The 14,718-nt window shown below is 52.2% G+C and overlaps 6 protein-coding genes across 6 annotated transcripts; 2 read left to right on the forward strand and 4 right to left on the reverse strand.

The window, feature by feature from the left end:
- Window positions 1–431: 431 nt before the first annotated feature.
- CCOS01_06397 (uncharacterized protein) lies at window positions 432–1,712 on the reverse strand (the record flags this gene model as incomplete). The annotated part of the gene is made up of 2 exons (XM_060454566.1): window positions 432–787; window positions 1,172–1,712. 2 exons carry the CDS (start codon window positions 1,710–1,712, stop codon window positions 432–434), a joined length of 897 nt encoding a protein of 298 aa, XP_060314266.1.
- A 2,115-nt stretch (window positions 1,713–3,827) lies between these two features.
- Window positions 3,828–5,711, forward strand: CCOS01_06398 (choline dehydrogenase; the record flags this gene model as incomplete). The annotated part of the gene is made up of 2 exons (XM_060454567.1): window positions 3,828–3,914; window positions 3,981–5,711. The coding sequence occupies 2 exons, from the start codon at window positions 3,828–3,830 to the stop codon at window positions 5,709–5,711; spliced, it is 1,818 nt and encodes a 605-aa protein (XP_060314267.1).
- A 160-nt stretch (window positions 5,712–5,871) lies between these two features.
- CCOS01_06399 (serine carboxypeptidase S28) lies at window positions 5,872–7,622 on the reverse strand (the record flags this gene model as incomplete). Its single annotated transcript, XM_060454568.1, has 2 exons — window positions 5,872–6,304; window positions 6,358–7,622. 2 exons carry the CDS (start codon window positions 7,620–7,622, stop codon window positions 5,872–5,874), a joined length of 1,698 nt encoding a protein of 565 aa, XP_060314268.1.
- Window positions 7,623–8,635: 1,013 nt separating this feature from the next.
- On the reverse strand, window positions 8,636–9,440 carry CCOS01_06400 (uncharacterized protein; the record flags this gene model as incomplete). The annotated part of the gene is made up of 2 exons (XM_060454569.1): window positions 8,636–9,316; window positions 9,378–9,440. The coding sequence occupies 2 exons, from the start codon at window positions 9,438–9,440 to the stop codon at window positions 8,636–8,638; spliced, it is 744 nt and encodes a 247-aa protein (XP_060314269.1).
- Window positions 9,441–9,790: 350 nt separating this feature from the next.
- CCOS01_06401 (uncharacterized protein) lies at window positions 9,791–10,417 on the forward strand (the record flags this gene model as incomplete). The annotated part of the gene is made up of 1 exon (XM_060454570.1): window positions 9,791–10,417. The coding sequence occupies one exon, from the start codon at window positions 9,791–9,793 to the stop codon at window positions 10,415–10,417; it is 627 nt and encodes a 208-aa protein (XP_060314270.1).
- Window positions 10,418–11,337: 920 nt separating this feature from the next.
- CCOS01_06402 (uncharacterized protein) lies at window positions 11,338–13,182 on the reverse strand (the record flags this gene model as incomplete). Its single annotated transcript, XM_060454571.1, has 4 exons — window positions 11,338–11,451; window positions 11,513–12,508; window positions 12,570–13,043; window positions 13,153–13,182. The coding sequence occupies 4 exons, from the start codon at window positions 13,180–13,182 to the stop codon at window positions 11,338–11,340; spliced, it is 1,614 nt and encodes a 537-aa protein (XP_060314271.1).
- Window positions 13,183–14,718: the final 1,536 nt, after the last annotated feature.

Here is a 14,718-nt window from a genome sequence, read left to right on the forward strand (position 1 = left end):
CGATTAAGGAGAACCTGAGACTTCGTCTGGTGCTCAATGTAGTCATGAGTGTGGGTTAAGCTGGTGCTGTAGTTTCGTCGACTACTGAGGGATCGCCGTTCCACGGTCGAAGGTCTCGATCCGAATCTCAACGTCAAGATAGATTTCTTGGTTATCCGGTCACATGTCAGTAAGATCATGTTGTATGTAATAAAACAGAGATTGTCACTCATAGCAGCTGTATAATTACCCGTTTCTTCAGCATGTATATTTCTGGAGGAAACGAAACGAAACTTGGGCTTGATATAAATTCAGATTCCACGTCAATTTCAGAAAGCTTTCTTGCATCAAGTTGCGGGCCGCTTGAAGACCGCCGGCCACCTGGAGAATGCGGCCGCCAGACGTCATGTATAGGTGCTACCTACAGCTGTATTTCTCCCATCAAACTTGACTCACGGAGATGGTCTCTGCGGCTGGCCTTCGTCATCCTCTGTCCACCAAAATTCAGTCTTCTTCTGGATGCCTGATTTCAGCGGGATTTCACTATCTGAGCTCCTCGTCTCCGAACCTCTTCGACGAGGTGACCCAATCATCGTCGAAGCCACTTCAAAGCGGTCGCCTCGGAGCTTGCTACTGAGATACTCAGACTGCAACGGGTCACATCTGCCCGTTGACCCTGGAAGTGTCTGCTGCGCTGTACTATTGCTGAAGAAGTGGACGTAGATGGACCTTGTAAGAGCGAGGTTTGCGGCGATGATACCCAGGAACAGTTCGAGATTCGACCAGATACCGGCGACACAGTATGCCCCTGCAAGACAAACGTCAGTCTTTATTTCGGTTCGTTCCGTTGATGGTAGGGGAAATTGAACGCACAACTCAAGTCTGAGGTGGATATTCCCAGTGACGCTGCTCTAGCGACGCCGAACCCGGTCGCCCTAATATTCAAAAAGATAGGATGTTAGGTGACGTGATGTCTTTTCTGTACATGGAAACTGGAAGATGTTTGGGAGGAGCTCACACAAGGCCCAGCCCCATCAAGCAAGAGACTGATATCTTCGTCTGTCGAGGGATTTTCACATTCCAAATCACCACAAGAGGAAGTAGTGAACAGATGAGGTCCGTCAAGACCGAGTATGCTACCAACTCTAATCAGTGATGAGACCCCGAGGCTTCCGGAATATTTTGATCATACCAATCGTCGCATAGATGAAGTATATGCGGATGTGTGTTGGCCAACACACGGCTGACTTGCCCCTCCAGAAGCCGACGGGCTGACACTCGGCTATCAAAATGATCACGACCCCGAAATTCGTAATGAGGACACCAGCCATGATGACATGCAGTAAGCGCTTGAGCACCTTGGTATCTTTGATGCGAAGGATCAAGAGACAGATTGACACCTTCAGAAACGCCACAGAGATGAAGAGCAGCATTTGTCCCCACCAGCCGTACATGTTGATCATCATGTAGTCATGGTCGCTGAGATAGACTCGGTGTCTGCCATTTCCGTGTTTCCATTGTAAGACGACGAAGGCGAACCGTACAACTGCCGTTGCGCCTGCGAGAGCGATAGTCAAGTCGTCCCATCCGAGCTTCCGGTTCGCTACTCGCACCCATAGTCGGAGGCCGGTCGTGATGACGAGGAAGATTGTCAGGGCGAGGGCGAGAGAAAAGGAGATTGGACCGACGTCCTCGTTCGGCGGTAATGATCCATTTCGAGAGACTACGCTCATCGTCGTAGGTAGCTGCTGTCTGGAGAAGTCCGTTTATGCAAGTGGTATCGTCGAGATCGGGTTTCAAGACCAGTGGCACGCTGTCGTGGCGTGTCTGAGAACACACATGACGCAGGAAGATGCCGCCTTCTCAGCAATGGCCAGATGCCAGTCATATAAGTCAGTTTTGTCGGACCATAGCTTTGCACTGTTTGGGCATTCTGTTTCAAACAAGCCCGCCCCAGAACCCATCAAATAATTCGTCCGCATATTTCAAGGAAGCTGCAAAAGTCTGTGGCGCCCAGATGGTGGCTCTTCGGATTCCCCCCAGATATTGCTTTACCACTCGGCCGGCAATGTGACTCAGGCATGCAGAATCGACATTAAACTTCTCGTGCCTGGTTCTGTGAATGTAAAGGGATGGCAGCAGGACAGCCGTTTGGAATGCGGAACCCGCTCCGCTCCCGTGCAACTTCACTTTCTCGAGACCTGGGAGTTAAGGGAGTGTTTGCGCAGCTTTGATTACACCTTGGCTTCCGCCTCGTTGGGTTTATGACTCGCATCCCCACACTTTTGGCTGGGCATTATTTAAGAGAAAAAATGGCAATCGCAAGATTCAGATCATCAGAGATAATTCAACTCTTTGTACAGATAACCTTCTTATGGGCCTAAGGTCGTGCTATGCTTGTGATGGAAGATACCGATGTATCTCGAACTGTGAAGGTTGCTGATACGTGTGCCGAGAGCTGGGAATGAAGCTTCAGTTATCGAGCAATGTTGAGTGTTGACCAGAAGAATTACTTCTCGGAAGTCAAATATTCATGCTCTCCCAAGCTCCCACTGACAAAGATTGTCTAATCCGGTGTTAAGGTACCAGGTCTTGAATCCAGTCAGCTTGGAAGTCCGATAGCGGGGCCTTCCTGGGTCGTGGTGGATAAGATCCTGACCTGGCGCTCAGGATTTGTCCCGTGTACTGTCGAGATTGTCCATGTCAATCCCCCGTTACGTCTCCAGTTTTGTCTTAGCAGAGGATCCTGTGCCTACCTGTGCTATACAACGGCTTTTGTTCGGACAGAATCCTATCAACCCCTCAGCGTGAGGCCAAAAGATGAAAAAGCAGCGCGACTGCAGTTTGGACAGTACTCCGTAAATTTGAATGTTATGGCAGAATTGAATGGTCCAGTCTTTTCCATCGCCATAGGTACCTGTCCGTCTTGATTGTAATCATTTCATCGCGGCGGGTAGAGTCTTCAGCAAAGCCCATCAACCCCTTTACCACGCCATCTTAGCGCCTTCTCGTGCAACCCACACAACCCTTGTCCATGTAAGCGAACATTAAGCTAGCGGTAGACCTTCTTCACACAGATGCCGCTGTCGCTCCCGGTGTGGAAATTCGTATTGGAGAGGGCGGAGGGCACGACCGGGGTAAACTGCCGATTCCCTGCTGCAAAGTCCGAAGAACCCCGCCCATCTCGCAACAACTAGGAGAGACTGCAGAGCCAGGCGTCAGGACGATGCAGATTCAACGGTTGATGGTACGCTGCGGATAAAGTAGGCACGGTAGGTTGCATCAAGGTCACCGGCGACATTCCATCTCTATCGCAAACTCAGCCGTTTTCACCCCGCCCGGGAGCGAAGAGGACTTTCACCCTGAAAGCCACCCACCCACGTTTCCTCGGATAGTTCATCTAATCGTCTTCGATGTCGCGCTGGGTGTGCAAGGGTTGATTCCCCGTCTACTAGAACGCCCGGTTGAAGTGTGCCCTGACTCGCTTCCATGGGTTGTGCGAAATGAGTTGATTATTTTGTCCAACATTTTGCAAAGCCACATGAACTACCCTGGGCCCCAAAGTTCTATTGTACAAAAGAATGCCGGAATTCTGATCCAGAACGCCCATCAAGCGTCTAAGCCCTTGCAAAGCACGGATTCAGTAGACTTCCCAAGTGGTGTTGGACATCCTGATCGCCGTCGAGACACACTTCCAGCGACGTTGGTGCCGCCGCCCAGCCCGACAAAGTGTGCCTCTCACAACCCTATGCGCCATCTAAACCTGCATGTCCGCGTAGCTCGCTTGATTCAAACCAGACTTTTACCTCGTTCAAAGGGACCTCGCATGAAGATCTCGATACATCGAAATGTTCCCAGTCGCCTCGATCCTGGCCCTGTACGTGGCAGCAGTGTCAGCAGCTCCTGGTCAGCCGACTGACAAGGCTTTCGACTACGTTTGTGCTCTCTAACCGATTACACCCACCCCGAATTATGATGTGAACTAACTGATGGCTCTACAGATTGTTGTTGGCGGAGGTACTGCTGGAGTCGCGCTGTCGACCCGTCTCAGCCGGGGGCTGCAGAACGCGACAGTCCTGGTCATCGAAGCAGGTCCATCAGGGCTCGGCGACGAGCGCATTGAGATTCCGGGTCGGAGAGGTTCGACGTTTGGGAGCAAGTACGACTGGAATCTCACTACTGTGCCGCAGGAGGGATCAAATGGCCGCGTCTGGGTTCAGACCAGAGGACACGTCTTAGGTGGGAGCTCCGCACTCAACCTCTTCTCATACGATAGGGCGTCTGCGCACGAGTATGACGGATGGGAAGAGCTTGGTAACCCAGGGTGGAACTGGGACTCGATGCGCTCTGCCATGATGAAGTCTGAGAACTTTACCTCGGCCAACACTCAGTACTACACCGGGAGCGAGGGCGTTGGCAATGCTGGACCTATCAAGGCTCTGATCAACCGGCTCATCCCCAAGCACCAAGCCCCGCTGTTCCCGGTCATGAACAGCTTGGGCATCGAAACAAACCTCGAATCATTGAACGGCAACGTTCTGGGCGTTCTGTACTCGCCCAACAGCATCGAGCCGACACACTACAACCGATCCTACAGCGCAAACTCCTACCTGCCCTTAGCCGGTCCAAACCACTTCTTTTTGACAGATTCAAAGGTCGCTAAAGTCAATTTGAAGACTACCTGCCATGGCAGCCAGCGTGCTACCGGCGTGACTCTTGTCGACGGAACGGTCCTAACTGCTGGTCGCGAGGTTATCGTTTCCGGTGGAGGTTTACTAAGCCCCTCTATTCTGGAAAACTCCGGCATTGGCAAGGCGGATGTTCTCTCTGCTGCTGGTATTAGTCAGATTATTGACCTTCCAGGAGTAGGTGAAAACCTCCAGGATCACATCCGCATCCAGAGCTCGTACGAACTGAAGAGCAACTACACTGGATACGACCGTCTCAAGTACGACACAGTCTATGCTGCTGAGCAGCTCCAGCTCTGGCGGCAAGGCAAGACTTCAATGTACGGATACTCTGGGAGTGGATACACGTTCACCAACTGGAACCAAGCTCTCGGTGACGATGGAGAGGCAGCGCTTGCTGCCCTTGCTCAGACGGCGATTGGGGATACCAACAACCCGGTCGAGAAGAAAAAACTCCAATGGCTCAACGATACGACGGTACCTCAACTGGAAATTCTTTTCAGCGACGGATATACCGGCGTCAAGGGGTATCCTGCTTCAGGAAGTCCAGGTTACGGCAAAGACTACTTCACGCTCATCGCGGCCATTATGCACCCACTGAGCCGAGGGCATGTCCACGTCAACCCTGCCGACCCCTTGGGACCACCTCTCATCGACCCGAATTATCTTTCAAACGAATACGACTTGCAAGCAGCCATCCAAGCCATCAAAAAGTGTCGTCAGGTCGCTCTCACCGAACCTCTCAGATCCACGTGGGTTTCGGAGTATGAGCCAGGCTTGAATACCACGACAGACGCACAGTGGCGGGACTTTGCTCTCAGGACCACCTTGTCCATCTATCACCCAGTCGGCTCCTGCGCAATGCTCCCGAAGGAAGATGGCGGCGTCGTTGACCCGTCACTAAAGGTCTACGGAGCGGAGAACCTCAGAGTCGTAGACGCAAGTATCATGCCAGTCCTAATTTCAGCGCATATTCAGACTGCAATATATGGAATTGCGGAGAGAGCTGCTGAAATCATTATTGAGGCTGCAAAAAAGTTATGAGAGGCCTACGCCAGTAGCCACAGTCATATATTATCCAGAATATGCTCAGTAGTAATGATGTTATGTTTTCTACGTAGCGTCCGATGGGCTATTTTGTCCCACGTACATACTTCGTTATTGAGAGCTCTTTGTAGCGCAAAATTATCTTCAGTAATACTGTCTACTTTCTTGTCGCAGCAAACTCCTTAAGCCAGGCTTGTACAAACTCCACCTCGAAGCTCTGGGCCTCTTTGACAGGCAATGGTGGGAGGTCAGCCGTTGTCTCGTTCTTGAAAATGCCATTCTCGTCCCAGTGGTGAACTGCTCCGCCTGTGATGACCAAGTTGGGCTCCTCGGTGGTCGACTCTGGCCGCGGAAGCCCGATCTTGTTAGGAGTCGCAGATCGCCACGGGTCAGATTCGCCATCAATGATGGCTACGCGAGGGTAGCTGAAGTTATAACCACCGTACTTATTGATGGCTTCAACGTCAGGTAGCGAGGTAATGTTGAAAGCCTTGCGACAGATGACTGTGGAGTATTCGATGTCAATCAGGCGAGAGATCAAAGGAAGCTGGTCTTCCGGAACGCCGGAGCCGGTCTGGAGGTAGCCCCATCTAAACACAAGTGTCAGAGTTTGGCCACAATAATTCTGAGTTCGATTACTTACTGAGAACAATACTGGTAGGCCCACAGACGCCAGGACGCGCTGAGATCATCCGCGGCATACGCATCATCACTTCCGGGTCCGAAGCAGTCGTCTTGGTTCTCCGAGTCGCACCAGGACGATGTGTAGTTGACGTAGCCAATGTAGTTCTTGAGTCGAGGGGCCAACTCCGTGACTTCTGACTCATAGCCGCCAACCTCAAGTAGGTAGCGAGCACTAGAGTCAAGGCTATCCGTTGCGGGCCACACCAGTTCGTCGGAGGTCATGTTGCCACAGTAGAGAAGGAAATCGTCGCTGTCAAGGGCTGGGTCCCAGTTTCGACCCTGTAGCCCTGCAATGCCGCCCCCAATCGCGCTCGCAAAGTCGACGCTCGCAGTCACGTTAGGGAGTCCGAAGGCGGTCTTTAGTGTCACGATGTCCTCCTCAGTCGTGTTGCCCTTCTGCATCAAGATGTTGTCCACCATGTGCATCAGTTTCTGCGTCGTCTCTGCGCATCCCTCGGGGGCGAAACGTCTCGCGGCTTCATAGTATTCCCAAAAGTCAACCACGGCGGCAGTGACTCCAGAAGAAGAGATCGCGCCCCAGAAGACTTCAGGGTACAGTTTACGCAGAAACGCGACGAAGGCGCCGGCATACGAGCCTCCGTACACGATCCACGGTGTTTCCGGTGCCGTCAGATTAACTTCTGCCAGTTTGCCGGGGAAGACAATGTTCTTGGCAAAGTAAGCAGTGTCCGCCAAGGCTTGATCAGTCGTAAGGAATCGCAGGTTTTCCGTGCTGAAGTCTGGGGTGGGATAGCTGCGGCCGTAGTACCGATGTTCCAAGATGACGCCGACTCCGTTGGTTGCTTCCGCCAGGATGGCAACGATACCCTTTTGCAAGAAAGGCAAGCGGCCCGCGCCGCTGGTTTCACCCGCTGCCAGGGCGATGACAGGGCCTCCAGGCTTGTAAAACCGGTCGTCGTACCAGTATCGGAGAGGAAAGCTGCCATTCGAGTGCGGCTCGTACATGGAATCATTGTGGAAGTGGTCAATGGGAACCGAAAAGTTGAAAGGCCGGTAGAGAGTGGACGGATCCGGCGCGCCGGGGGCACTGTCATTGGCGAATAATCGGACGACCTCGGGGCCTGCAGCTCCTTCGGCAGCGGGTTCGAGCTCGGGTTGGAGATGGAACTCCCTCCACATCTGAGCCGGGCTAAGCTGCGGTCCCAGAGCTGCGGTGACCCGGATGAAGCCGAGGAAGCCAACTGTTAGCCAAGACGGCGCCATCGTGTCCCGTTTGACCTTGAAATGAGAAAGAAGATCAACTTGAATGAAGGCAGCTGCGGACCGTACAGAATTCGCGCCAACAAGTCGCGCCCCCGGCCATATTTGTGCTGTCCGTGTCGTTGCCGATCATCGCAATCTCAGTCCGTGGGTGCCGCAGCGTCGTACGAGGGGTCCAGGGACTCGATTGCGTCTTTGCGTGTCCGAATGCTACCTACCTGATCGGTCCTGGCGCCCCATTCGACGATACGAACTCATTGTTCAAAGTTCGATGTTTGACCTTCCCGAAAAGCACAAACTTCGATCTGAGATGGGGCTGGCCAAGGCCTGTCCCCTGCCTTGTTGGACGTCATGGATTATGAACCCGCTCGGCAGACTTTAAGGGGATCTGCAATCAAACGCTATCATGACAACTATTTTGCCTCAGACAGCATTGCTGTCTTTAGACTTTGAAATGTTTAATTCGGGATGACTCAATAAAGCTTGCCTGCGCTACGGTTTGATTGCAGAACGTACTTAGTACGCATGCGCCGTATTTCCAAGCTTAGAAGGCGCGGCAAAACTAGGTCAATTTGAACCGTGTTAGCCTTGTTTAGGCTCGCTGAGTATGTGTTCAATGCGGCTGGGTTAGTAAACAGCACCTATCGTAGACGCTTGGGAAACAGAACTGTCGCCAGCCTTTAATTGCCAGCGGCAATGCATAGGCTCAATGACGCGAGACTAAAGCATTAGCACAGATGGTCGCAGCAAGTGGACGAAGCACCACTTTACAATCTGAAATTTTATACTGCTAACCTGCTAGGAAAGGTGCAAATGGTTGCATCTACGCATCTAATCAACCGCTAATACTTACACCACTTAGTTCAAATTGCTCTTAGCGAACATTTTCGTGCAAAGTTTTCGCAGGAATACAACAATCACGTCCCGACCTTAATGTCTCCAGAACTAGTGCGCAGTTCATTGGCTGGGGAGACTCTGCTCAGACATCCAAGCTAATGAGAGCCTTGTGAGCAGTTCTAAACACTCTGATTCTCTTCGTTGCGGCCTGCTGCCCGAATCTCCCCTCTGCCCAACACCACCGCGTCCACCTCGGGTCCTTTGTTAAAATCGCCATTGCTGACACGGCGATAATGGATAGCTAGGCCTATCAGACCGACCCATATTGCTAACTCCGATCCATATATAACGATTCCGTAGATTTTGAGTGTCTTCTGAAAGATCACAGATAGAAGCGATGCAACATCCCCGCTCAGATCCAATGTTGCGAACTTGAGGGACAAGCCCGCGTCCGATCGAGTCTTCAACATCTGAAGGTAATGTCGGAGTACGCCACCAGCCAAAAGAATCGCAGCTACAATAGCCATGAGAATTGATGGCCACGTGTGCCCGCGTTCGCGTGCCAATTTGAGTGCGTAAACAAGGCCAACCTCAGCACCGGCCAGAACAATGGCTATGCCGATGACGCTAGCCACTATTTTCCGTGTGCCCCATTTGTCGCCATAATATTTGCACTGAAACCAGGTCCATAGACTGAGGAAAATCAAGATATTGGGCTGTATCTGGAGGGCAGTGTTAAAATCGTCGGCGATATTGTATACGCCGAGGGGGACCCCAGCGACAGCCCATGAGAGGAAAAACGTCGACGACAGGGACTGGGTGTCGTGCCGACGCCAGTTTTTCCAAATTTGAGGCAAGAGCTTGAATGAATTTCAGTAAAGATATTTTGAAAAGACTACAAACAGAAAAGTTGGTTTCTACCTGAAGCGACCAAAGCACTGCCCCAAGGGTGCCGAACACGTTGGCAGCAGCGGGACTGTCCATGGTCTTCTTGGATATTAAGCTCGTGGAGAGGGTTGAGAACTCTGTGATGCTAGAACTTTGTTGACTCTTAATCTGTGTTGCAAAATCATAATTCGTCCGGTTTGACGGAAAGTACAACGCATGTATATGCGAAGAACACCGTTCCGACAGTGAAAGGGTTGTGATCTCGAACTGACCAATCAAATCGTTCCTGTGAAAGATGATCTTGAACCAGCCAATCATGTGCTTGAGCTAGTAAGAGCCCAAATCGGGTTCAGACGGGTTATTGACGAGCCAAGCCAAATCTCGACGTCAAACCTCTCTTCATCTTTTCCCCATGGCCTGGACCATTATCATCAACCTTCCCGTCGATGGCCTCTCAATCCAACAAGACCGTCGATTCTGCCCGGTGGCTTCTCGTCTCTCGTCGAGATCTCTCTGCTAATTCGTCTTTCTTCTACGGTGTCAAATCGACCCAAATCTTTTGCCGGCCAACGTGCCCCGGTCGTGTCGCCCGACGAGGAAATATCATCTTTTTCAACGACCTGCAACATGCCTCGCAATCCGGATACCGACCCTGCAAGCGATGCGAGCCATGTAATGACGACTGGAGCAGAGACAGCAGCAGTCGCAAGATTGCACATCAGGCGCGCGCTATGATTGCAGCCGCCGAGGCCGACAGCCTCAAGTGGACCGTAGGAGGCCTGGCGCGGAAGCTGGGCGTGGCAAGCGCGCACCTCCACCGGCAATTTAAGAAATGTTTTCTCATGACTCCCAAGGCTTTTGCGGAATCTCTTAGTAGGGCAGAGAGAAGCCTAATTGGGTGTTCGGGACTCGACGGACAAGTTCCGTCCTCAGACTACAGATTACCAGGGACGTTTACAGACCTCGAAGAATACTTTCCTTCGGACGGCCCCATGGGCGGTTTCTTGACTTGGTCTGCGGATGAGGTGGACTTATTCGAAGCCCTGGGCCCTACTATAGATACGGGATCTTGAGTGAAGTAGTACGTATAAAGAATAAGGGTTGCGTTCTTATGAATTTAACATTAATATAACTTTCTTACAGAATGAGCTTTGATCAAGAATCACGTGCTGTAGGCTGAAGCGTTTCTTTTAAAGAATAAGATATCATTTTAGATCTAATTGATTTCTTGTCACTCGAGCCCGCTTGCTACATTCCCAAACTCGCCGACTTGGCTTACGGCCAGCTAGTCTTGGTGAGTTTTGTGCTGACAATAGTCGAGGCAGTAATACTAGTTACGGTATCGTGACTTTGATAGCTTGTTAGAAGCCATGTCCTTGAGTCGTAGGCGAGGGCAAAGATTCGGTAGTCGGTGATACTCTTGCTGAGAATCCCCAACAAACGCCTAGGACACTATACCTTCAACTAAAGCAGCAAAATAGTATCACTCAAATAACGAGGTTCGATCCTAAATTCCAACGGCTAGATACGGGTTTGAATGGTTTACATGCTATCTAGAATGCAATCCAGCTCTAAGTACATCCACTGTGAGCAGGAATACGGTCTCGTATTCACCGTGATATCCGCTTCTCTCTTCTCAAGAGCATAAACGCGAAGAAATAGATGCTGAGATAGAACCGCGAATAGGAGGATTCCATATTTCCAGACAAAAGCATTAACAACAGATCACCAAGTTTAGTTTTGCAGTGGATAAAAGGTGGTATAATAGGTATAGAAGATAACAAAGGCTTGCGATAGGGTGGCCCATATTCAACAGCCGCCGTAAAGCGACCCCAGAACATAAAACCTCGCCAACCATGCAAAAGTAGGTGACACGACCCCGCTGTTTCCGTGTCCTCGCATCATTAATTCTTTACTCCCCGACAAAACACAGTTCCCCAACTAGCTCGCTCGCGCATGTAATTTGATTGATATCGTAAGGTTGCTGAAGCGTTTAGACGTCCTGGACGTTGACAACGTCGCCGTAGCGATCGACAGCGACCTCCTTCTTCTGGATGGAAGCCTTGACTGGCTTGTCGGCAGCGAAGATGTGATCGAGTTCCTCGAGCTGTTTCAGATGAGTCAGCACATGCTTTGAAAAGGTCACTAGACTTAATCTGAATACTTACGGTGCGGCCCTTAGTCTCGGGAATGAAGACGTAGATGACAGCGGTCTGGACTGCGTCCCAGATGGTGAAGATGATGTAAGTCTTCCAGGCAATCTTCTCCATGGAGACGGGCCAAGCGAACTGGTTCAGGAGACCGGCGGCGTTGACAGCCAAGTTGGAGAAGGCCATACCCTTGGCGCGCATCTCGAAGGAGAGCACCTCGACGGGGTACAGAGCCTGGAGTGGCGTGATACCGACCGAGTAGACGGAACCGAAGATGAAGATCATGGCCAAGCAAGCCTGGGACGCGGCCGGGTTGTCGAAGATGGGGGCACCACTGTCCGTTTCACCGACCTGAGACTTGGACAAGATACCTGAGGCGACAGTCATGCCGAGCCAAACAATTGTGCAAGCGGTGAAAGAGAAGAGCAGTAGGGGACGACGACCGACTCTATCAACAAGCAAAGCACCGCAAATGGCGCACAGGAACTGCTGGCAAGAGTTGATGAGGGTGATGTTGGCTTGCTGGATGGGGTGGGTGTAGCCGGCGGTGTCGAGAACGGATCCGAGGAAATACGACAGAACAGCGTTGCCGGCCCACTGACCGAAGATCGAGATACAGACGTTGCAGGAGAGACGGTAGACGGAAGCGCGGTTGCGGAACAGCGCACGGTAATCCCACCAGCGCTTGTCGGCACCGTCCATGTTGAGGAGCTCTTCATACTCGTGTAGCTGGAGCTTGACCCATGGAGAGTCGGGGTTGCCATTCCCGTGGTACTTGGCGAGTACTTCGGCAGCCTTCTCCTTCTTATTGTTGACGAATAGCCATCTGGGAGACTCTGGCATGAACATGCAGAAGATAACAATGAGTCCGGAGAAGAGAGCCTGAAGCCAGGTGATGAGGCGCCATGAGGCATCACCATCGATGTCCAGGGCTCCGCGAGCTGCACCAGAAGCAATGATAGCTCCAGAAAACCAAAGTGTATTGTATAGCGCTCCAACGACTCCGCGGTAGGCCTTGAAGAGTCGTTAACACAAGATTCTTCATCTTGTTCGATGAGTTGAGGTTGTTACTTACCGGGTGGTTGATCTCGACGACGTACATGGGTCCGGCGGATGCGGCGATGGAGACACCGAAACCAAGCAGGAATCGACCTCCCATGAATTGGCTAGTGCCATTGGCAGTTGCCTGGATGCAGGTACCGATAATGATAATGGCTGCACCGATGAACATGCCGATTCTGCGACCCCAGGTGTCGAGGGCGGGACCGACGAAGGGAAGAGCCACAACACCACCAATCTGGTACATGGAAGAGATAATACCAGCCCAAATACCGTCATTCTTGGCGCCATAACGCTCCTTGAAAGAAGGGTTCTGAAGCAGGTTGTTGATCAAGGAACCGTCATAACCGTTCATGGTGGAACAGAAGAAACCGATGAGGGAGAAGGCGTAGATCATCAGCTGGGCTTTGGTCCAGGCACTAGGGGGCTCCTTGATCATGGCCTCGTTGAAAGCCTCGCTACCCCTGACGACCTTGGTCTGGATTTCCTTCTGCAACATCAAGACATGTTAGCTGCTGCTTCCTAAATCAGTTGTGCGGGGCTCGACGGTAAAAGTCACTGCGACTTGCCTTGTCGGAGTCATGGTCGTGGGCGTGGACAGTGTCCACGGTATCAATCTTCTCGGACATGCTGACTGTGGGCGGCACGCGGCCGAGGCGCAAGTTCCCTTTGTTGTTGGCGGAGAGGGAGTAAGCTGAGATGGCCGATCACCACAGACCAAGCTGTGTGTAATGGATCTTGGAGGCGGGAAAGTGGATGAGGGGAGGGTTGAGGATGGAAAGCTCAAGACAGAGCAGGCCAGGGATCGCGGGGACACGCCGAGGTTTTATGATTTTCGGCCTTGGAAATCACCTGCGACGGGGATGAGGAGTAAGATTCCGATGGAGAGGAAGCGGTTCTTGGTAGGAACGAACCCCAACCTTCAATTGCCCATCAATTAGTTCGGCCGTTTCGAGCCTACCACCCTTGCATGGGGTGGAAGGACGGCCCATTCCCACATGGGACCGAAAAGGCGGCTGGACTAGGGCGAATGGTCCTTGGGTTTTGCTTGTACTGGCTGGGCAGATCGTTGGTTGCACCACCCTCGTTCACGCACCCCCTACCAAACCCTTGTCCTTTCAGAATTCTCAAGCAACACCTGCGGATGCTGGGTTGCCACTTGAGCGACCGGCTACCTAGTCCAGCATCCGACTTGTGGGCACAGGACATGCGAAGAGGCGTTGCCCGAACGTAGACGCCGAAATTCGCCTTGAGCTGTCAGGTCAAGCTCACCATGTTCGTCTTCTAACCTTGAAGATTTCGTCTCAGGGTGTGACACTGCTTGGCGGGTACCAGCTACTCGTTTTCTCGGTCCCGTGATGGCTGCATCGCAATCAATGTGAATGAGATGAGAGGCGTCCGGGCGGTTCGTTAAGCAAACCTTGGGGGCGGCTTATGGTTCTAGCCTGTCTGTCTGCCTTAGTGCGGAGGGAAACCCCCAATTACTCTCCAACAATGCTTCGTCCGTGCCGAGTTCTTCTGAACATGGTATGCAGGGCCAGGCGAAGGAACGCTAATGAAGGCGTGTCAACCTAGAAGCCCGTCCCAGTAGACGAGACGAAACGGGCCGGCAGACGAGATAGGCCAGCTTGGCTAGTGTCTGGCGTTGACGATGTGTGCGTTGGGTTTCGATTATGGTCACCAACGTTGTCAGGCGGAGGAGCAGAAGCGTCAAGTCTCTTGTCCTGGCCGGCCTCTTCTGCTTTCACCCTCCCCGGATCAGCGGGTCGACAGGCTCCGTACCCTTGCCAGGATGTTTGCGGATGCTATGCTGCCTTGCTACCGGTTCGATGGGGCGCTGGAGAAAACGTCAAAAAAGGTTTTGCTGAATCTGGGGCAGAGTGTGTGGGCTTGTGGAGATGCTGGCCGTCTTGCCTCGAGTCGACCGGGTTGGTCTGTTGAGTCGAGCGTAAGGTGACCTATTCGGGACTTGCCCAGTTGTCTAATCGGAGATATCATTGTTGTCGTAGGCGACAACTTCTTTCGAGATCGAATCATTGTGAGCCAATTCAGGTTCCTCGGTTGCCCACCAGCAATACGGATAGTCCATGGGGCGCCCGCCCGGGTCCCTGAGACCACGCAGCCGAAGACACACGAGCCCGTCGCACTCTAACGCGTTCTGTGGC

This window comes from Colletotrichum costaricense (assembly GCF_030867565.1).
Source record: "Colletotrichum costaricense strain IMI 309622 chromosome Unknown Scaffold_6.1, whole genome shotgun sequence".
Lineage (NCBI taxonomy): Eukaryota > Fungi > Ascomycota > Sordariomycetes > Glomerellales > Glomerellaceae > Colletotrichum > Colletotrichum costaricense.